A 23,572-nucleotide genomic window follows, 5' to 3' on the forward strand; every position below is an offset into this window, starting at 1 on the left:
TCATAGAGCCATGTTCATAAAGCACACATGATATTTACTCTGCACAACTTTGAAGATTTTATATAAAAAATAAAAACTGTGTATTTCAGAATCAGAATCTCTTTATTTCACCAAGTATTTTACACATACAAGGAATTTGTCTTGGTGAGAGCAACACGTATGACAAGTAACAAAAAACACAGAACACAGTCTTAAACTAAAGGAAAATGACGCTAAACAATAAATAGGGTAGGGGATAAATGAAAAAAGTAAAAAGTACTAAAGGTAATAAAGAGCTGATATTTACAGAAAGTAAAGAGCTGATATTTACAGAAAGTTATTTGTTAAAGAACAAAGTGGACATTTTCACATAAATAAGAAAAAAGGTAGACTGTAAGTACTCACTGGCATGACTCTGGTAACTATCTGAAGTGGACCAATTTCAACAATCTCAGAGCCTCAGTGGAGCTTTCAGCTCCTTAGCAGCTTGCAGACAATACCAGTCTTTATAGGTCCACAGCACAGCTTGTCTAGTCCCTGTAGAGAAGTACTGCGAATAGAATAGGACTCTCTGGAGCAGATAAACATGAACCTATGCCAAGTGTGATGTGAGGGGTATAAAGCCCCCTAACTGTGGAGCTGTGGAATTGTGTTCTCTGGAATGATAGTGGTCCATCCAATACTTTTGGGATGATTGGGGAGCTGAGGATGAGATGTGGTGGTAATCATCCAACATCCTGTAATTACTAATTACTAATAACTAATCTTTCATCCATGTCTTTTATGGTTTCTTCTGTTCTATAATAAAGACATAGACTCTGTTAATGGACTCATTTTTCTTTGCTCTTCTTCACCAACTCTCTCTGACGTCTCTCCAGAACCTTCATTTTTGCCCCCAGATGGGTGGTGGCATCTCTACTGGAAAGATAGCCAGCAGGATGCAGTTGAACACCAGGTCAGCTATTCTCATTTCTGTGGTGTCGACACTGGCTCCCGTGTAACTGATAATCAGTACTACCTCACTACATTTTTTTTTACTGTGCTTCATGTTTTAGTGTTTTCCCTGCTCCCAACTCAACTGTCGGGAGCCAGAACTCCCAACAAATCAGAAACAAGTCTTTCCAGAGTGGAAGTGGGTGTGCAGGGCAGGCGGTACTTAAGAACCAGGGATTGGGACCTGGGCTACATTGAGATGATTTATCATTACTGCACTGCACATTTTGAGAACGACTTGTGGGCAAAGGGTCTGATAATGTCTGCCAGTTTGTTTTCTTTCTCTGCCTAAGCTTTGAACATTAAACCTCTCCTTTCCACTTTGGCCTTATCAGTTCTAACTTGTTCGTATTGTCTCTGCAGATTTTGGATCTGCTCTTCTTTTTCCCTTTGATTACAGTCTTTCTGTCTAAGCTTAACCATCATATCCCACTGCTGTGTCTCCATGTTCCCTTTGTTCTGCAATTCTTCATCATACTTTTGTCGCAGTTCATCCTCTTTCCTTCAGATGGCACTCTCCACCGGCTGATACATCTCATTCGTATAGAATGTGCCTCCATTCGTCTCTGCCATCTGCTGGATCTTATCAAACAGTTCCACAACCTGCTGTCGATTCTGGTTCACATTGCTGAAGACATAATAGCAGCCCCTGCACGGTTTGAGGAGTCCCTGTAGATCCTCACCAGCCTTCCTGATGAACTCCTCAATGGGCTTATCCTTCAGTTTGTCTCCATGAGTAAACAGGACCATCATATGCCTGGATGCTCTCTCTCCAAGAATAGCCTGGTTCCGTTCTACAGCTTGCTTCTCCTCCATGGTGAAACGGCCTAACGCAATGACAAGGAGGAAGACATGAGGTCCTGGAGAGGAGAGTGTGATGCACTCCACCAGCCGTTGCATTAGTGAAGTCTCTGAGAGCTCTGTGTCATAAAGGCTGTTCGTGTCAATGACTGAGATCCTGGTTTCCACCTCACTGCTCTTTTGAGACTGTCTGGTCACCGATTGGGCAGCAAAGTCCACTTTGAACTCGGGCCTGGTGAATGGTATTTCCTGAGGCCCTCTTTCCTGTTCCAGTCTTGCCAACCAGGACAATGCTTAGGTCCTCCACTGCCACAGATAAACCAAGGGTATCAGTGTGCCTGAAGTAGCACCTAACAGACTCGTTCATTGTATTTTACTGTGAATAAAATAACAGTTCTTAAGTGATTTGAAATGTTGAAACATTCACCGATCAGCCGTAACATTAATACCACCTGCCTAATATTGAGCAGGTCCCTCTTGTGCCACCACAACAGACCTGACCATTCAAGGCACAGACTCTGAAGGCTGTCGTGGAATAAAAACCCAAGAATCGATAAGGCAGACAAGAATATGCATTGAGTAGCAAAGTGTTATTGAGTCTGTTAGCAGTTCAAAACCACAGTGCAGACTGAGGTAAAAACATTTAACATACATATTTATAGTATAGATTAGGGAGTTGAGAAAAGGGAGGAGGAGAGGGTGTGCGTGCCACACTGACGTCTGAAGAGATACATTGTTCAGGTCGCTGTGACCCATAGGTCAGAGTGCTGGCGTCTGAGAGGACACATTGTCCGGGTTGAGAGGTTACTAGCAGGTCAAGATAGGCTGTAAATACGTCAGGTGCACTCCCAATGCAGCTGTAATCTATGCTAGGAAAAACAATAGTGTTTCATGGAAAGAGAAGAGTGATTTAACATATGCCGTATAGGCAGTTGCGAGGCCAACACATGATTATAGTTAGCACACACTATCACCAGGCTAAGCATGATTACAATGAATGAGTGGATTTTAAATTAATCTATTATGAATCAACATAAAATTATAATGTGGTTATAATATGTTTTTCCATAACAAGGCCTTCTGTGGTATCTGACTTGGCAGCAAATCCTGTAAGTTGTGAGAAGAGGCCTCAATGGATTACATTAATGAGCCTTATGTGCCCATGTCCTTTATTGGACCACTTTTGGTAGGTATGGTCCACTGCATACCAGAAAAGCACTTCTTTTACCACATAACCTTCAAGACTGTTCAACTGCTTTCTAATATCCCACCCCTTATTAATGTTTTTTTCCCTTCAACTGTCAGTGGTGTTAATGTTATGACTAATCAGTGTATTCCCAGATATACAGTAAATCCTTGTACAAAATGAGACCTACTTGTTGGTGGTTGAGGTTTGCTCCACTTTCTGATACAAATGTCATGATGATTGGCTGATGCTCTTGCTGTTAATAAATAACCAGTCTTAAATATTGGTTACAGATGTAGGTTCCTTTTAATTAATAAACACAGTTCTGCTCAGGCATAATTGTGTTACAGACTATTAATAGAACCAGGTCAGTTGTCCTTGGCTTCAGTCTTTTTCAAAGTATCATATCATAAATTATTTTTATTACAATAAAATAAATTGTACATTCCAAAAAAGGATGTACATTCTGTATAATGTCAGGTTCTGCAGGTAAAAACATTTGAGGCTATTAACTGTTGTTAATACATGGTGTGATGCTCTTGGATACAGCATCAATGCTAGTACCAGGGGTCACTGGGTGATTCGGATTTTTTAACTATGAGACACCCTCACCCAGGTGAATGGGTCCGGCCTGTACCCAAGTTGCCTGTTTTGGATTGTCTTATTTAATCCAGAGCCTTCTTGAGGCTTTTTCAGCTGCCTATGAGGGTTCCTCTGATGGCTTTTCTCTTGTGCTGTTCTAAAGTACCTGGAAGGCTGTAGGCATCTAGCACTACACCCTACCCCCTCCTCTGAGGAACAGTAAAAATAGATTTTTTGCTTTAATTTTATTTACTCTTAATAGATCTAAGAGTAAATCACAGTGTCCTCTACTGGCAGACTGGCAGAAATACTGGCAGAGATACTTAAGCACCTTGGATTAACTACATAAAGAAAGTTCTTCTGGAATGTAAACTTTTTGGAGGCTTCAGAAAGTATGCTTTTTCTTATCAACTTCACTCTGATTGTATAACACTCTGGTCTGTATTTCAAATGCATGACTGAAAGCATGATAAATCAGTGTTCTGATAACATGTGGGGGAGATTTGTCAGATTTTAGATCCAATTTTAGTGCCAAGCTTTAAACTGCATTCGTTATAATAGTATGGTAATGAATTGACCAACATACCTGCTTGGTTCTCCTGTCTTGAAGTTGCCGTTGTTAGAACATGCTAACAGTCTGATATCTGCTAGAGCTCTTGTTGATTTTCGCACCTGCAGTCTATGAAGTCTTGTTGTGACCTTGAATGCAAGATAATGCAGAATATAATACATGAACAATGTAGTTAACGCATCAACAGAATAACCAAAAATCTTCAATTTGTTCAATAATCAACAGAGAAAGGTGAGGGGAAGCGTGATAACTCTTAATCCTTTGTCTAAGCTCCTGTGGAGACAAAGATCCAGCAACATGAGACTCTATCTGAGCTCCTAAATACTCCTCCTCCCAGGTGTAGGCTTTTGTGCTTGACTGGCTGTGGCAGCCGCCTGCTGTTGCCCTCTGGTGGCAGTTGGTGAAACTTGCCTGGAGCCAGTTCTTACATTCTTCTATGGCAATTTTGGTTGCACCTCAACTGATAATTGGTTGAAGCACTTTTGGTATTTTGGTACTCTAAAATGTACAGAAGTGTAGCCCAGAAATGTATCTTTTACAGTGTAATTGTTCAACCATCCTAGCATAGCCAACACTATATATGGTAGGTCCAGTGGCCACTAAGTGCCACTCAGTACACCTTATAACATTTTCTAATGTGTCCACTGACAAACTCTTAGTGAATGTAATTACTTCCTACAGTATAATGTGTTTGGTCAAGGTCATATAAGACACTCTTCTGTTCTACAGATTTTAGAACGTCTGAAAATATTCTAGTGGGAAAAGCTGGCTGTGTGAAAAGTATCTCAAGCAATACCATCTTGGGTGAAGAGAAATTCACCTCATGTAGTTCCCGCGCTATGGCCAGGCGCTGTGACTGGTTTTATGGCCAGTGTTGTAACCACAGGGTCCATGTGGTGGACACTCCAGGGTTGGACTATCCAGAGGTGATCACAGAAGCTTCTCCTGGACATAGACTGGCCCGCTCTGGTGCTTCATGTGTTTCTGCTGGTTGTGGCGAGGTTTTTGGGGAGAAATGCAGAGACTTTACCATAATCCTCTTCACTCATGAAGACCAGTTAATGTGCTCGGGGGAGACGTTCCTCCGAAACAGCTCCTCCAAAGGTACAGAGACAGATATCATGTGTTCAACAACAAAGTCAATGATCCAAGCCAGGTTAGAGAGCTCTTTACAAAAATAGACAGAATGAGAGTTTTCCCAAAACCACTTTATTTATTATCCAAACAGACAAGTGAACCTGCACGAGTCTTCTGAGTTTATATTTAATGTTGGAAACAGTAAAATCCTGATTTCTGTGGTAAATTAGACAAGAATGCTATCAAATACTGCAGAAATATTTTAGTTTACCTTTTTTGAAAGGACCACATGCAAGCTTCTTGGATGGCAATGCCAGAAAAAAAGCCATTCTTCTGACCTAACCCACCCTATCCAGGAATATCTGTGAGATGGTCTGGAGAGAGTCCACTGGAAGATTTGCAACTCAGGCAGGTTGTACAAAGTAATCAATACGACTGGGGTAGTTAATAAACACATGTTGGATATGACCTTTTTGCCTCTTTACTGTGCTAGTATTTATGGAAATATCTGGAAAAAAAGACTACAGTTTAACAGTCCATTATCTAGAGACTTGTTGTAAGTTACCACTGCTTTGACATAAAGTGTGTTGTGTCCATAAAATAAACTTTTAGAGAACTTGAGTCGACCCACTAATAAAAACAAACATCTCAGTGTGACAATAAATGTGACCCTTTTATTAATAACTAAATAAATAAACCATCAGTTTAACAGCTCAATAAGGAAAAACAAAAAAAAAGTCATATACAGTTTATTGTCTAATTTTGCCTCATTATTGGTGCACTAGAGCCATGAGTCCGCTAATAAACTCTCTTCCAAAAAGATCCATGTTCAATTCATGCACACATTTGCCACTAAGGCCTTCATTAATGTCTTACAGACTAGTCAGTGTAGTTTAGGATACAGAAGCACTGCACATATTTACATCATCTAAAATGGCTATTCCTGATGTTCAGCTACACAGAGACCTTTTATTTAGTTCCTGAACCCTGTAGACATGTCTGTGAGAGAGTAATAAAGACAAGAATGCAGTTTGAGTGGGCTGAGAGAAATATGTGTGCAAATGATTTGGGTGATCACTGACATCAAGTGTTTGTTAGCAGTGTCTGCCTCATCTAGCTCCAGTTTAAAAATAAGAAAAAGAAGCACACTTTACACACCAAACATGACTTAGATAATCATGCACATCCAATTTGTCACTGAACCATTTCTACAAGAAAAATTATTTGCTCATATCATGCCTCAAAAAGGGGTAGAACAAATATTGTACGCAGGAGATACTATAACATAAAAATAGATCATATAGATTAAAATAGAGAACATTAAAACTGCAGATAGGTGCTAACAATTTAATGTAAGTTATATTCAGGTATCAGCAAATGTATACAGTTTGGAGTTTGAGCATATGAGGTTTTACTATGAGTTCTCTGATTATAGCAAATTTACTGCTGTATGATAGAAGCTGTGATAAATGCTTCCTTCACTTTCATTTATATTATGCCAGAGACAAATACTATATAACATTTGTTAAAACTAGCTGAGCCACCAAAGAATAGCCCCATCAGTTTTTACAGAAGTCCCTGTAGTAATACACCTTAGTGTGTAATAAGCCTTGGAGTGTTATGGGGTTAATCCTCCCAGAAGCCCCTCTTGTGCTGTAGGGCCTCGATAAGTTTATCTCTGAGTGTTTGCTTGGTTTGATACACTGGAAGCTGCAGCAGGGAATGGCAGGTAAGGGCCTCAGGCAAGTGATCTTGGGTGGAGTTTAACAGGGGGCAGACCCTCATCTTCACTTGGTTCATACCAAGAACAGGCACTCTGTCAAACCCAGTCAAAAACACTGTAAAACAAACAAGATGTGATGCCATTACAAGCTGTACTCTGTGCATTTAGAGAAACATCAAAAACTCTCCTCTGGATAAGGAACAACATTTATGTCCCTTTTCATCCATTTTATTTACCAGTAACTGAGAAACTGGTTTATGTGGGAGGTGAACCATTCCCAGCACAGAACTGACACTGACACTGTAGGTGCATGATAGTATGTGCGGCAATGGTGAGTGTGTAAAGATACAGCAGCGTTGCTGGGGTATCACAGCTAGGGTGACAGTGGTCCATCACCTAAAGACATCTAGCCAAGAACAGCTGTTGTCACAAGCTGATCAAAGATAAAGGGCTAGAGACAGAGATGTTGTAAAAACATGCAGAACTCTTGTAAAATGAGAAAAGTGACTCACAGAGGAAGGCTTTCTTGTCCTTGAATGACAGCTCCTCAAACACTTCCCAGAAAGAGATAATAGTTGAGTGTCTTGCATGGAACGATCCTTCATAGGTTACATTCTGTCCAATATAAAGAAAGATAGGCATTGTCAAACATAAAGCCACTGTTACTGTCAATCCTCACGCCTGCCGATCCTCTAAATATACAAATTAAGCACTGGATCAAGTCCCCAATCTCCCTAATGTGGAGACCACACCTTTTTGAGGGTTTCCCAGTCATATTCTTCTGTGCCCACCATCACTCCTCTCAGCTCCTCTGGCTGGAACAACTCCACCACGTCTCGGTCACACACCTTGTAGAAGCCCCTTCTGAACTCCTCAAACACTCGCTCCACTGACTTGTTCATGGCAAAATCCACATAGGCATCCACAAACGTCTTTCTGTCACAGAACAGTGGCATGCAGATTCCATTATAGAGATGAATAGTGATCTTTATGCAAGTATGTACTTCAAGGTTTCTTTAAGGGTCTTGTAGTACAGGCATTGGCACTACATTGAACCATGACAACCCAATTTACTGTTTGGATGCTTAAATGGTTCTTTGCCTCATTAAAGGAATGGACATAAACATACATATTTTATTTAGCTCCACTCTCTCTCAGACTATACCTGTCTCATAAATGTACATATCAAACAATTTCTACAGATCCCTCCTGTCTTTGTATATTCTATATTTTGTGTATATTTTGTTTGTATTTTGTATTTATTTAATGTAATTTTTCAACATTTTTCATGTTTAGTATGTATATAGTTTTGTCCTCCTGTAGAGCATCAACCTGAGCCTTGCCTTTCTTCATGGTAGACAAGAGTTGACATATGACATATGCCGTATGACAAACTACACCAGTAAGAGTCCTGGGGCAAGGCACCTAAAGCTACAGTTACCTGCCTGTAAAACATGATTTAACTAAAAGTTGCTCTGGATAAAATCAGCCAAATGTTTTAAACATTAAAAAAAATTTTCATTACAGCATCAAAAAGGTTCATTTATAGATCCTATTCATTTATAGGTACTATTGACCACCTTTATTTGATCTCTCTAGGAGAGGCTGTTATCTCTCTTCTTTTTCTCTTTCTGTGGTCTTTGTAGCAGATCATGGAGACCCTAGATGACCTTGAGTGGAGTGGAGGAGTGGTGATCCTTAGATCCCCTAGACATCTGACGCTTAAAAACTCTTTAATAGCTCTAAATAACAGAAATTGTATCTACATCTTTTTTGTGTGGCTTTTCCTTTTTATATGTTGCGGCCGTCTACAGGATGTTTCTACAAGTCTACAAGTGTTTCACAGACACTGTTGTTTATTTTAATTTCAAAACGTTAAACTAACTTGTTTGAGCTTGTGATGACCTTCTCAGGCTCATTCGGATCCAGGTCGATGTCTTTGTTGTCCCAGATAATCTACATTTCAAAAGACAAATAAAATATTACTGTAAATAATAGTAAATCATTTAAGAAGCTAGTCTTTCTTGCACATTACCAAACACTTACTGTGAAAGGCATCTCGGCGCTATGAACATCTTCATCGCTGTAGCCCAGTATGGACTGAAGGCTCCTATTTATAGAACATGTAATAGCCATTAAAGAATTAATTGTAAAAAGCTCAGAGATGGTGATAAAGGTCTAGGGGAATTTAATCACCTAGATCAAAGTTCAAAGTTCTTACTTTCCAAGAACAGGGCTGAATTCTGTTAGATCCTCAAGAGAAGGCTGGATGTTGACAAGCTTCTTGAACAGGGCTAAAGGAAAGGGCAGGTTCACCACACTGTTGTTATAAAAGGCCAGACCGCACAGGCACCCAAACAGATAGTACCTCTCCGCTGGCAAACTGGGCTGTTGGGATGAAAAGCCAAAGTGAAAAAATCACCTTCACAACATAGCTGGCAAAATGAACAGGAACTGTAATAAGGAAAATCATTGGAGTGTAATAAAATGTAGTATTAGTTGAAAAACTGAAAAGAAATGAAAAGAAAATGAGTTTGAACTGAGAGATGAACTCTGTTGCATACTCACAGTAACTATTTAAACTAGGCCTGTCCCAAACATGAACTAACTGATGCCCCCTAAACACTCCAAGGCTTATTGGACACCAAGGAGTATTACCCAGTAACAACAGGGACTTCTGTACTGGTGGGGCTATTCTTTGGTAAGTGTGTGATAACACTTTTGGCCTGCCAGTGAGACATGGGATTTTTAAGGGGTTAACTGTCATACATTATCACTAGGTTGTTCTTACATTAACAATGGATACACTGTATTACAATACATGTCCACTTGCAACTTTGCCTAATGGTGAAAAACTTAGGTAGTAGGTTTTTACTTTACCCAAATAAGTTTGGCCACCACATTGCTATTAACCAATCAGGTGAGAGTAGATGACAAACATTCAACTTAAACCAAAGGGATAGAAGAGCAAAAACAGCTAGTTTTGTCTATTCTTAATATATGCAACTTTTACATAGTATGTAACTGTTAACAGTGAAGATTTAGAGAAAAGACATTGGGTTGGATGTGGTTCACTGAGAAGCCCAAATTTAAATCAAACACAACTCATAGGTTACATGCTAAGGTACCTTGCTAGTGAGGTTAAGCAGACTAACTTGCAAGAAGACTGCACATTAAGCAAATTCTTTAATAAAGCATAAACATGTGTGTCATGTGAGCTTTAGTACAACATTAAACAAAAATAAGATGGCATATCAGTTTGTTTTCATGTTCCCAGATCTGTTAGATGTGGTTATCATTGTGTTTCTCATGGCCCACACATGTCAAACTCCAGGCTGTGTGGGCCATAACACTGCATCAATGATTCAACTGATTACCAAGGTATTTGTAAATTGAAATCAGCTTAGGCTAAAGGTTGTCTCTGTATATGTACAGAGTGAAGGTTATAAAGTGCAGAATATTGCCGCTGAGTGGAAGTACAAGGCAGGTGTTTTTTTTAGTAATGTGGATAATGAGTGTCTCTGTTGTACCTCAGAAGGAAACCAGATCAGTGTTTCTGTGTCGTTGTACATGAACATTTCAGATTCTGGCATCAACAAATCACGAAACACATTGTGGAAGAAGTCCCTTTTATTAACGTCTGTCTTTTCACACTTCTCAGAGTATATCACCTGCAAATCAACCACAAATAAACACACATATTAACATTATGACTACTGTAAAAGCCTTAGAGTCACTTTATGATTACGGATAAATGTAAACACACAATATTCTCTGCTCTTAGCGTAACCCTCCTGTTATTTTGCATTACACACATACTGCGTGTACTGGGCAATGTGATCCAGAAACTAGAGGCTACAAAGGGTAAAACTACAAAATGTATATGTATATATATATATATATATATATATATATATATATATATATATATATATATATACATATATATATATATATATATATATATATATATATATATATATATATATATATATATATATATATATATATAATTGAGACATAATATGATTTTCCAATTTCTTCCAACCACACGTGGACAGGCACACAGGCGGAAATGTACATGCACACAGGAGGAAGAGAACTCCAGAGCTCACTTCCATACAGGGGCAAGTTAATTCCAAGGGCCTGTGACTGTTAGGGGCCCTAACAAATGTATTAATTCATTATTAGTTGAGTACTTTTGCCACATTGTGGGGCCCAGCGTTATAGCTTTTCATAGGGCCCAAAATCACAGGCAGTGCCCCAGCTTTTATTTGGCTTCTATGCAAAAACATCAATCAACCTCCATCCAGTTTTAGCTGGAGAAGTTTAGAGTGTGAGATCTCCCAGGAGAGGAACCTAACTGAGAGGAACTCTACTGCATATGTAGGACTGAGTTCAGTCAATGTCATTTGTGTCAAATATGCCATTTCTGTTTAGTTTATACTGCACATCATGATTTAGTAGCACTGACCATGTCATAAATCCTAAAAGTCAAGGACGCTTTTAACCTATTATTCAACTAATTAACCTGTGTGATGTCATTTCTAAATGATAAACGTGCTGTAAATAACTACTAATTAGATGATTTTAAGAAAAGACAAAAAGTGCATTTGGATGAGTTGGACCAATGGCCAGACATACCTGCAGACATCCTTTCAGAGCAATACCATCGGCAGTTTTCAGCTGACTGAAACAGTCCTCCAGGAGTGCAGTGCGTCTCAACTGCAGCCTGAAGCAGCTCTACAATCACAGCGTTGGTATTTTAGAGGAGAACATTAACAGGATAATTTAGGATTATGTGAGAGAGGAATGTAAATCTACAGACAGAGTACATACCCTAAGTTCTCTGATTTTCAGAAGGTTGCATTTGGCCTCCAGGTTAAAGATGCAAGGACTGGACTTCAGACGATTTAGGATGTGCTGCAAGAATGGTAATGAATGCCACAATGATTCATATTTGGACTAAAATATTCTTATTTGTGTTGCTTATGCATGTACTTGTATAGAATACCCACCTTCACATACTGTATATTTGCAAGCACTACAGGGTTGGGAAACCAATTACCCCACGTCATATTAACAGCTTGCAACTACATGTAAAAAAAGAATTAAGTGTATGCAGAATTACAGCAATGGATGTTCACCAGCAACAGTCTCTTATAGACTCTTACAGTTGTGGACAGTATGATGAACACCATATGTTATCAACATAAACTTGTATATCACTGAATGAACAAATAAAAAATAGGATTATACAAACACACATGGATTAAACCAAACATGAGTTTTTGTAAAAAGATTTACAAGATTTGTAAAATTCTCACTAATTCTAGAAGGGAATTGATCTCATAGATGAAGAAATTTGTGGGGGTGATTTCTCTTCGGCTGCTGCAGGATGCCTATAGATTAAAAATAATCAAATCAATTTATAAAGAATGTAAAACACTTTTTAAAACTCTTCCCTATTTCATCACAATATATTCACCTTGTAGACCAACTGTAGGACTTTCACAAACTTCAGTAGATCTTCATCCAAGGAGTTTTCTTGTGGGTTAAATGCTTTCTGATATAAAATGTCTGCTGACGGTTTACGAAAGAGCTCCACCAAGGCTTTGAGGACGTCACCAGGGAGCTCAGACCAGTAAGTTTCTGAAACACACCAAAAAGTGAACCCAAACATCATATTTCCTTCTGTGTTCAGTACAGAAAATGTTTGAATATGTACTGTAGTGTCAAATATATCATTCACACTTACATATACTTTATACTTATATACCATCATCATAGAGCTTACCCAAAACCTGGAGCAAAGAAGGATTCAGCCTTAGGATAGCAGAGGCCCATTCATGAGATAGCTTTGTCTCATGCTGAGATTTGTTCAGCACTCTGAGGAGTTCAGGCAAGATGAGGTAAACTCTAAGAGTTTCAAGGCCAAAAGCAGTGAAGCCCAGAGATGGAAGCAGATTATTCTTCACAACATTCTCGACCTGAACCAAAGGTATCATTAAAAAAACATTAAAGGCCTGAAAAAATATGAATATACAACTTTCCGAGAAGAAAATATGACAGATACACATTACACTTACAGGAGCTTTTTTTCTTTGACACCCCATTTGAAATCTAAAGGTCTTAATATGGAGCTGGTCCCCCTTTGCAGCTCTAACAGCAGGTTTGGAGCTTTGCAGTTATTGAGTCAGCAGAGCTTTGGAGACTTTTCTACACTATGCTCTGAGCTTAGCTCTCTGACCTGATTCCGCTCTGTAACTTTATGTGGTCTGACACTTCTTGTGGTTTCTAAATGCTTCCACTTTTCAATAATACCACTCATAGTTGAACCACCATGGCAAGGTGCTTGATTTTATACATCTGCGGCAGTGGGACTGAATGAAACACCTACATTCAACGATTAAAATATGCGTCCCAATACTTTTGTCCACATTGTGTATATATGCAATTACCATTGTAAGACAGTTTGCCTAAACCATCCCTCTGATACTGTCCAATAGGAATGTCTGGACCACACACTTTTAAACACTTTTAAACTGTTAATGGTGCTGCTGAGATCTAGAGTGAAGACTATTTAGACTGGAAAACATTTGGGCTGTCGTCTTTAAAAAACATGCAAGTTAATTATGATGGAACTAGTCCTGGTTTTTGTGAAACTTTCAGGTGCTTTACCTGCAACAGCACCTTGTCCTTCTCAGCTAACCGCTCAACAGCAGCTCTAACTGATTCCAAATCCAAACCAGAGAAGCTTGTGGAAGTCTGATAATGTCCATCACAACTGTGTACAACAAACAGAATCAATGAGTAGCTCTGTAGTTGCTCTGTAGTTCCAACTGCATGGTATTAAATCTGACTGAATTACCCTTTTTTAATGAAGCTCCCATTCAGACATGCTGCAGATGAGAACACAGTTTTGATTTCTCTATGAATTAGAAGGGGAAAACAAGAAGATATACAACAATATAAATACAACAACATAATAAATCAGAATGAGCTGTCTAGTCTTTCTAGTAACACAAAACAAAAGTTATTCAATTACTATACTCCCATATATTCTCTTTAATAGCGTTCTGCTCCTAGTACAGTTTACAGTTCATATTATTCACAATGCAGCATAATAACAACTTTACTTGTAAGGCGCTGTATGGTCTAGATACAGTAGATATATGGTGAATGTCATGTGTGTCTGCAGTCACTACAAGCAGCATTATGAGAGAACTGATATTTCTTGCTCCTGGGCTCCCCCTACAGTTTTGAAGTGGAATTCCAGCTTTAAGCCATCACTAAAGCACACGCATTTCTGGACATGCTGCGAGATACAGAACCGTCACTGAAAAAAGCAAGTGAACGGAGGCGGTAGAGTAATATTACAGGATTTTACACAGATATGACTCTGGTTACACTGCGATATGTAGCTCTCGCAAGCATTGTCCATGAACCCGATGCAAGTTACATAGTGCACTAACAGCGTGCCAAGCTCAGAGAGGCAACGATACAGACACTCTCCTTCATACATGTCAGTGGAGCATCAACATACTACAAAATGTTGCTTTAAACACTCACTTCTTGATGGTCTTCCACTGCTTTGAGTCACATTCAGTGATCCATCTGTTAATTAGTCTGTCCTCTAATATCAAAATGCCCCTCCCTAGGTTTGGCTCTGGCTTCACTGAATCAGTTTCCTGTAAACAGATTTGCAAATAGTAGAATTGCAATAAATATGCAGCCATTAACTTGCTTCTAGTTAATAATAACCTATTTCACCATATATCACCTGCCGAGAGCACAAGACCAAGGAATGATTCCCACCAGCAACGATCTGCTCAACTGTCTGGTCGTGGTTTGCCTCTAGAATTTAAACATTTGAACATTTCTTCATTCTGAGCTGGCAGTTTGTATCTGATTCAAATGAAAACTGGCTTATTAATACCTGGTGGCAGATGTACAGGTAATGGCACACACTGATTGGTCTGCTGCCCATTTTCCAGCTGTCCTTGCTCTCCACGTCCAAAGGAGTAGATTGTTTTTGATGAATGAACCAGTGCTAGAGTGTGTTGTCTTGAATTTATGGGCAGAAAATAAAAAGTTAACTGGAGTAATCTATTGTCTATAGAGTCTGTAAGTAACTGGACCATGGCTATGCAGAATATTAAGGTGTTACATGGATAGTATTATATACAATATTTAAACTTTTTATTTATTATATTACATATATACAGATATTATATATTATAGTCACTGCCAAAAGTAAGTAAAGTGAAATGGAAAAGTATGTTAATGTGATGTATTCATCCATCTAGAAATGATGTACGCTATATGTCCAAATGTTTGTAGACACCCTTCTTAATGTATGCATTCCTGTGCTAATGCACACATGCACAGCTTAGAAAAGTGTTGACGTGAGCTAAAAGGGTATAAAGCATTGAGCTGTGGAGCAGTGGTATTGTGTTCTTTGGATTCACATCCTGGCTTCACTTATGCTCCAAAATCTAGTAGAAAGCCTTCCCTGGACAGTAGAGACATGTACTCCAACAGAAGCAGAATACAATCTTTTTAATACCCTTGATTTTGGGAACATGAATGTACAGGTGTCCCAGTCCCTTTGTCCATGTAGTGCAGATATTTGCATCAAGTAAATTCAATGTATATTATAATGCAGATGATTTCTGCCCGGCCTGTGATGAACCCCTATTTACATTACTGATTATTTACAAGGCTTTTTTTATTTAATGGTGGTCTTCAGTTTAATGTAAGCTTGGGATGGTTGAACAGTCAAGACCATCCCACCTTTTGGCCCACAATTGGTCCCAAATGTTTTTTTTTTTACATGTTTAGGGTCATATGACTAAACCTATATATATACGTAAATGCCATTAAATTAAAGCTGATTTTTTTAACCTTTGGACTAACTGCGGGGTCACTGTTTTATTTTACAGTAAATCAAGTATGCTGATGTACAGAACCACCAAAAACATTGCATACGCTGCGTAAAGATGCATCATATCAAACTGTGTGGGTCGTATTACATCAAGATCCATATTGACCCATGGGTTAAATGCATAATTCCACTTTTATACTTAACAGCTGCATGTTAATAGTCCGACAACTTTAATAATGCATATATATGAAGAAAATCTACCTTCCACAGGTGATCTTCGATACCTTGGACCCCCAGAGTCCAGCAACCACACGAGGCCGATGTTCATCTGTGAGGGAGTTATGTCCAAGCTGCCCATAACAACCTGATCCAAATGTGAAAACCGTTCCCCCCTGAGGAAAAAATCATTTGACATCCACTTGTTTCTTAATTATATGTTTTTAATATTAGATTTATATAACATTTTAATAGCTGTGTTACTATTGTGGAAAGCACTTAAAATAGAAAGAAAAATGAATGGACATTATTTTAGTGGTAAATCCTAATGAGACGCCCTCAATCATCCCACAACAACAAACTCAGATCAAGTACACAAAAAAAGTCATTAATTTCAGTTAATAATTTCTGAAAAATTTTGGTATTGGGGGCTTAAGATTTTGTTTTATATAATAGTGCAAAATTATGAACATGCATGCCTCGTTTGAAAAACTGAGAAACCTCATCTTCATTTATTTAATTGTTTTAGGCATTTCATATTCATCTGATATTCTATGCATTTGTATAAATTTTTAATAAAATGTTTACATGCAGTGGAGTCATCTCAGGCCCCTGGCAGTCAGAGGGCCGTGGGCACTTGCCAGGTCATTTAACCATCCCATGTAGTAAAGGATGCACAGCACATTTAGTCTAGTAAGTACCTTTGACAAAGTGGCAGTGTGTTCCTCTCCACATGAGATGAAGACTGTTCTCTTGAGGCTCAGGTTATTCACACAGGCTGGAACATCCCTGTCTGTGGCAACAAGCCAAAAAGGCACACATGGGAAGAATACAGAGAAAATACTGTAATACTTTCAAACACGCTCAGGTATTCAAAAGTAAAAGGTAAACGATTTAACAGATACACTAAAGAGTCTCAGGGCTTAAAGTTAGTAAAGGTGGGTCTGCAATGCCATAAAATGCAGTGCATATAAATATGATATTGTCTGAACTGTTGCATTGCACAGCATCACACTTGCTCAGCATTAGTCCTTCTGCAATTTGCTGCACTGTTGCTTCTCATGTTCTTCAGCAGTGCAGGCTACGAGTTTGGTGTGGCGAACAATGGGTTTTAGTGATATAAATCTGATTGGATGTTTTAATAATTAAAAATAAATAAAATGTGCATTATACAGTTGCAAAGTTGTAAATCTCCCAAAACTATATTTAGGTAAAGTAAGTACTTTAACAAATTACTGAAGTATTTTCCATCTGTACACATGTTCACAATCAGCAGGAAGTGCAAAGGCATACAGACACTTCAAACAAAGCAACCTAGGTTTCTTGCATAGTTGCATTAAAAAAAAATGTCTAGACGAACTTATTAGCACAACACAGTGACAGCATACCGCTGGCTTGATTTATCCAGTTAACTGTCATGGTGGACCAGTTCTCCACCATTGCCCCCCTTAGTGTTTTAACCGCCACAGTAATGTAAGAACGCATGTTGTAAACATACAGCAGGACTGTGTGTTTGAACAGCGCTGGCTGGGCTTCGGGATTTAAGTTCACGTACTGGCGTTGAGTATGTTTCTGGCTTAAAATACTATCCAACACACTAGAATGTAGAATTGGGGCAACTCATAGATATGTAAGATATGTAGATATATAACTCATAGATACACTTATTTATAAATTATCAGTTGATGTTTTCTTACAAAGTGGCCAGCACAATTCACATTTTGCAGTGAAGTTCTAAAAAGAATCAAAGGACAAGCCTTACCCTCAGTGTCCCCCAGGCCCAGCTGTCCAGCATTGTTCCTGCCCCACCCAAACACAGCTCCAGAGAGAGAAAGGGCAAAGCTATGGTCTCCTCCTGCACTAATCTGAGCCAGCGGGATCCCATACAGAGACTTGAGGGGCTGAGGAGAATTGGGATTGCGTCTCCCCAAACCCAGCTGACCCCTGGAGTTCTCACCCCACATGAACAGTAGACCATCTAAGAGGACAAGATCACAATATCACTCTTTTTAAGCCAATGAAGAGTTTTAAGAAGACTCCTCATTTGTTTATAATGTTATAAACATTTGAATATTCATAGAGTACAGCAAGTCAGCAAATAAGCTTGATATCATCTCCAACCCTAATCTAGCACTGCAGGGCTCAAACAACTCACTGACAGGGAAACGAAAGCTAGCGCTGCAAGCTGCTGAACTTTGGACCCCACACTATAGCTTTTAGTCAGAGAAAGAGATCAGAACCACTTAAACAATGTTCTTCAGCACCATCTAAACATCTGAGTCGTAGCAGTTAGATCGGGGTTGGAGATAAAAAGCTCTTCTAATGTAATGCATTATTTATTTACTTTCACATTTAATCAGAATTGTGATGTAAATACCGTGGGTTAGTGCCATGCAATGCCGGTTTCCACATGCAACTTGAATGATGTCTCTACTGGAGAGCTCCTTGATGGGCCTGTGAAACAGTAACATATATACAGTAATGTGCAAAGGGCTTTAGCAGTCACGATTAACACAACGTTTATGTGCTTTTCTTAGTTTACTTAAATCAAATGTGTACATTAGTCCCACTCAAACCAATTTGTAAACGAATAAGTAAAGTTAATTAAGAGTTAGATCAGATTAGATTCATTCATAATTTGAAATGCTATGCTAGGTAACATTAGCAAGGTGCTAACAGTGCGATAGCGATGGTGTACAAGGCCGGTGTTCTGTCGAGTTGTCCTACCTTATTGAAATGTCCTACCGTAGCACTTATTTATAGATATAGCTGTCTATATCTAGTAACTCATAGGGAAACAGCGTGTTCTTTGTTCCCTTTTTTGCTAAGACCAGTGATTTAACAGAAAAAGGGCATTAACGCAAATTACTCTACAGGTGGGATCATCTCATAGACTACTGTGCACATGTTTGAAACATATCCTCCACGATTCTGAACAAACATGCACAATTTAAACATGTGGATGGGATCAAGCAATTAACATTAAAAACATTACAAATACCAAGTTATCTAACTCTACTGATGAAATGCGGAAAGTCCAGGTAGGATGAAATTATGGGCGGACCGCCAAGCACATGAATCATGACGTAATATTGATGTGAACATGTGGAGTAAGCCTTGGTAGGACAGTTCGATAGGTAGGATGAATTGTTAGAACACCTGGGCAACCAGCATGGAAACCCTGCAGGTAGTGATTGAGAATACCATGCCTGAATTTGAAGGGTGGAGCTTCTGAAGGAGCACTAAAGGGAGGGTTTTTTCTGTTGAGGTCAGATATCAGCTGTTGTTCTCCAGAATAGTGTAAACTGCCTTTAATGTTTGTGAAAAAGTTAACACCTACTATAATATTATAACACTACACTATAATATTCATATCAGTACTATTAATGCAATGTATATAGTGTAAAATATTATTTAATGTTTTGAGTAGTATCAGTTTAAGTCTCATTTATGTTAATTATATTATTATTATTATTATTATTATTATTATTATTATTATCATCATCATCATTATTATTTACATTTAAGGCATTTAGCAGACACTCTTATCCAGAGCGACTTACAGAAGTGCTTTGCTATTTACCCAAGAATAACCTCGGCTAGTGTCAATAGGCAAAAAATTCAAAGATACCTCTAAGTTAAGACACTACTAAACACAAGCCAATAAGGTGACCATTATTATTATTATTATTAATATACCGAATACATACCCGCAATTATTAAACTGGTCCATCCAAAGAGTTCTGCCTCCGTATGCTAGAAGGACAGCTTGTGTTTCTCCACAGCTCATCAGTCTGATTCTGTCTTTCAGCTTCAGACTCTCTGAGAAAGAGACAGAAAAGCTGACTCTGAGACACAGGTCCACTCACTCACTCACTCACTCACTCAGTGCCCCAGGTCCACTCACTCACTCACTCACTCAGTGCCCCAGGTCCACTCACTCACTCACTCACTCACTCAGTGCCCCAGGTCCACTCACTCACTCACTCACTCACTCAGTGCCCCAGGTCCACTCACTCACTCACTCACTCAGTGCCCCAGGTCCACTCACTCACTCACTCACTCACTCAGTGCCCCAGGTTCACTCACTAACTCACTCACTCAGTGCCCCAGGTCCACTCACTCACTCACTCACTCACTCACTCACTCACTCAGTGCCCCAGGTCCACTCACTCACTCACTCAGTGCCCCAGGTCCACTCACTCACTCACTCACTCACTCAGTGCCCCAGGTCCACTCCCCCAGGTCCACTCACTCACTCACTCAGTGCCCCAGGTCCATTCCCTCAGGTCCACTCCCCCAGGTCCACTCACTCACTCACTCACTCACTCACTCAGTGCCCCAGGTCCACTCCCCCAGGTCCACTCACTCACTCACTCAGTGCCCCAGGTCCACTCACTCACTCACTCACTCAGTGCCCCCGCTCCACTCCCCCTGGTCCACTCACTCACTCACTCACTCACTCAGTGCCCCAGCTCCACTCCCTGTCCTGTCCCATACATACTCAGCCTGCCGCACTGCCCGCCATCCTGGGGCAGTCTGAGGACGGACACGTCCCCCTCTCCTCGCACGAAGCCCACCAGCCACTTTCCGTGCGCGATCTGTTTGATCCTGGCCCCGGGAGAACAGAAGAAGACACCGGACTGGCTCTTCTTCACTCCATCAGGCTTCACCAGCCCGAAGCCCGCTCTGACGTCATCCCCCCAGTAGCACAGCATCTTTGAGAAGGTTCTGTGGAGCGAGCCGGCGGCGTTCTGAGGGCTCGCGCTAAGGGCTCGCGTGTTATTAGGGCTGAAGTCTCTGTGACGTTCAGGCGCGAGAGCGAAATGGAAAACGAAACCGAAAGTTAGTGTCGATCTGAGTAGCTCTTACACACACACACACACACACACACACACACACACACACACACACAGACACACACACACACACACAGACACACACACACACACACACAAACATTGAATTAACCTCTATAGTGCTGAATTGACGCCTGTAGTTCACAGGTAGAACATAATGAAATGCAGAAATGTAAGCTTGAAGGGAGAGGAATTAGAGGTTATTTCTCATCGGGGGTTCACAAGCGATTCACGTTTCCATCAAATTACAGAACTGGTGTTACACTGAAATTCTGTGGTTATAAAGCGCACTGTGGCCTCATGCAAATGCCAGAATTGCTGTAAATCTGGATGGATTTGACATAATAAAAACTACCTTCTTCCAGCTACATAATATTGCCAAACTGCGTAATGTGCTCTCATTAAATGATGCTGATAAGCTGGTGCATGCATTTATAACATCAAGATTGGATTACTGTAATGCCCTTCTGTTTGGAGGTTCATGCAAATCATTAATAAATCTCTAACTAGCGCAGAATGCAGCTGCTAGAGAGCTCACTAGGGCTCACTATGGGAAATCTGACCATATTAGTGCCATTCTCTCGTCCCTGCACTCACTGATTACCAGTTTAATTCTGCATAGATTATAAAATACTCCTTCTGACGTATAAGTCACTAAACAATATTTTGGGGACCTTCTTAAACCCAACCACCTAGCCCGACCTGTTGGAAGATTGCCTGCTGAGGTCCCCTCTACCTGCGTCAAACCACCCACCACCACCCATAGCAGACCAGCGGTTCATCTGCTTACCACTGCTACCTGTTTAATGACCATGTTAAAACCCAAATGGACTCTTTAACTATCTGCCACTATTAATATCACCACTATTAACTATCTGCTGTATCTGGTTTGGTAATTTTTATCATTAATGTTTAAATAGTCTGGCCAGAGGAGGACGGGTCGGGTCCACCTCGTGAGTCTTGGTTCCTCCCAAGGTTTCTTCCTCCAGCTCTGAGGGAGGTTTTCTTTGCCACTGCCGCTGTTGGCTTGCCTACTGGGTCTTTGATCCTTCATGTCGTACATTATTTCTTCTTTTTTCTTTGTCTCTGTCTTTTATTAATGACTAATTATGTAAAGCCGCTTTGTGACGACAACAGTTGTAAAAAGCTATACAATTAAATCTGATCTGACTTGACTTGACTTAAACCCTACAACCCATCACGTACACTTTGTTCGCCAGACGCTGGCCTTCTGTCAGTTCCTCGCTTTAGAAGAATCAACGCTTTCTCTAATGAAGCTCCCCAACTCTGGAATAAACGTCCTATTGGTGTTTGGGACACAGACTCCCTCTCAGTGTTTACGTCTAAATTAAAAACCTACCTTTTTGCTCAAGCTTTTGGACAATCCACCAGTGTACTGTACTGTTTCCCTTGCTGATGTGTTTTCATATTAACACTGTTTTGTATGGGTCTGATTACAGGTCTGATTATAAGTTTATAAGCACTGCTGTCTCACTGATCTACTTCTCTTACAGGCCGTAAATCAGTCTGTTCATACTCCTAAACACTTCTTCATTTTCTCCTTTCTTGTGCTGAGCTGTCCCCTGTGTCGGCTTGAGTCCATTTGTGGTTGGCTGCTCGTGCCTACCCTCTGGATCCTGTCCCGCTGTAAAACCTCTACATTTCTTCCCCCCCTTTCTGTTTATTTCTCTCTCTTATTCCCATGCACTGAGATGCCCAGTTCCAACTGTTCAATCCCAGTACCGCCTGACCTGGCTCTCCGCTATCCTGCTGCCTGCTGTCCTGCTCTGGGGCCTCGCATTAATTTATCCTCACCTCACTGCATGACTATACTTGTGACTTGTTTCACCTGCATGGACTTTATCATTTCACGCACATTTTCATATTTTATGGCTTGACGCCACATTTACCATTTCCCCCTCCTTTTTATTCTTGTTTTGATTTTTATTATTATCTGGTGCCGAACAGAGGAGGATGGGTTCCTCTTTTAAGTCTAGGTTCCTCTCAAGGTTTCTTCCTCTATATCTGAGTTTTTCTTGAACCATTGACTTGCTCAGAAGAGGCTCAGACCTGGATCTCTGAAAAGCTGCTTTGTGACAACATTCATTGTGAAAAGCCTATAGAAATACATTTGAATTGAATTTCAATGGGAAAAACATGAGCGATAGTGCTGAATTTACCCCAAACCTTCAAATAAATCTTGGAGAGTGAAATCATGTTAAATTTGATCAAAATATCTAAAAGCACATGTGTTTTAACATGTCAGAAGCAACATAATAAATACATTTTCTGTACTTTTTTAGATGTTTTAGGCCATTTTCTCCAGTGAAATTGTCTCTCCATTGGCAGACATAAATATACAGAGAATACATTTTCAAGAAGTATTACTGCTAACAGATCACACTTTCACTTCATAGTAAGAAACTCTTATAGTACGCAAGTCATGGTGCCTCCCTCAACTGACCTGGTCGGGTACTGCATAGTGCCACGTGCATGTACCCAATGTTGACATTTGGACTGGCCACACCACGCTACTGCCGAGCCCCTTCAAGCTTCACCCCTCACCTGATTCTCAACAGAGGGCACACCTGTGTGTAGTGGAGCTCATTAGTTCTGCTATAAAGATTCAAGAGGCCGGATTAAAAAATGAATAATAAAAAAAAACTAAGAATCTTAAAATAAACATAAAGACGATCAT

General features: G+C 39.9%; 1 protein-coding gene and 1 pseudogene across 1 annotated transcript; both read right to left on the minus strand.

The window, feature by feature from the left end:
- Window positions 1–1,260: 1,260 nt before the first annotated feature.
- On the minus strand, window positions 1,261–2,140 carry LOC140554315 (GTPase IMAP family member 4-like; annotated as a pseudogene).
- A 3,177-nt stretch (window positions 2,141–5,317) lies between these two features.
- Window positions 5,318–20,823, minus strand: LOC140554934 (E3 ISG15--protein ligase HERC5-like). Its single transcript, XM_072678464.1, has 24 exons — window positions 20,520–20,823; window positions 19,726–19,837; window positions 18,393–18,469; window positions 17,778–17,993; window positions 16,717–16,808; window positions 16,061–16,191; window positions 14,852–14,979; window positions 14,696–14,769; window positions 14,485–14,603; window positions 13,784–13,843; window positions 13,594–13,699; window positions 12,710–12,902; window positions 12,401–12,564; window positions 12,240–12,314; window positions 11,931–12,005; window positions 11,752–11,835; window positions 11,557–11,655; window positions 10,443–10,583; window positions 9,134–9,300; window positions 8,959–9,022; window positions 8,798–8,868; window positions 7,665–7,848; window positions 7,425–7,527; window positions 5,318–7,027 (listed from the first exon to the last, which is right to left on the minus strand). Exons 1-24 carry the CDS (start codon window positions 20,731–20,733, stop codon window positions 6,816–6,818), a joined length of 2,961 nt encoding a protein of 986 aa, XP_072534565.1. The 5' UTR covers window positions 20,734–20,823; the 3' UTR covers window positions 5,318–6,815.
- Window positions 20,824–23,572: the final 2,749 nt, after the last annotated feature.

Source organism: Salminus brasiliensis, chromosome 4 (genome assembly GCF_030463535.1).
Source record: "Salminus brasiliensis chromosome 4, fSalBra1.hap2, whole genome shotgun sequence".
NCBI lineage: Eukaryota > Metazoa > Chordata > Actinopteri > Characiformes > Bryconidae > Salminus > Salminus brasiliensis.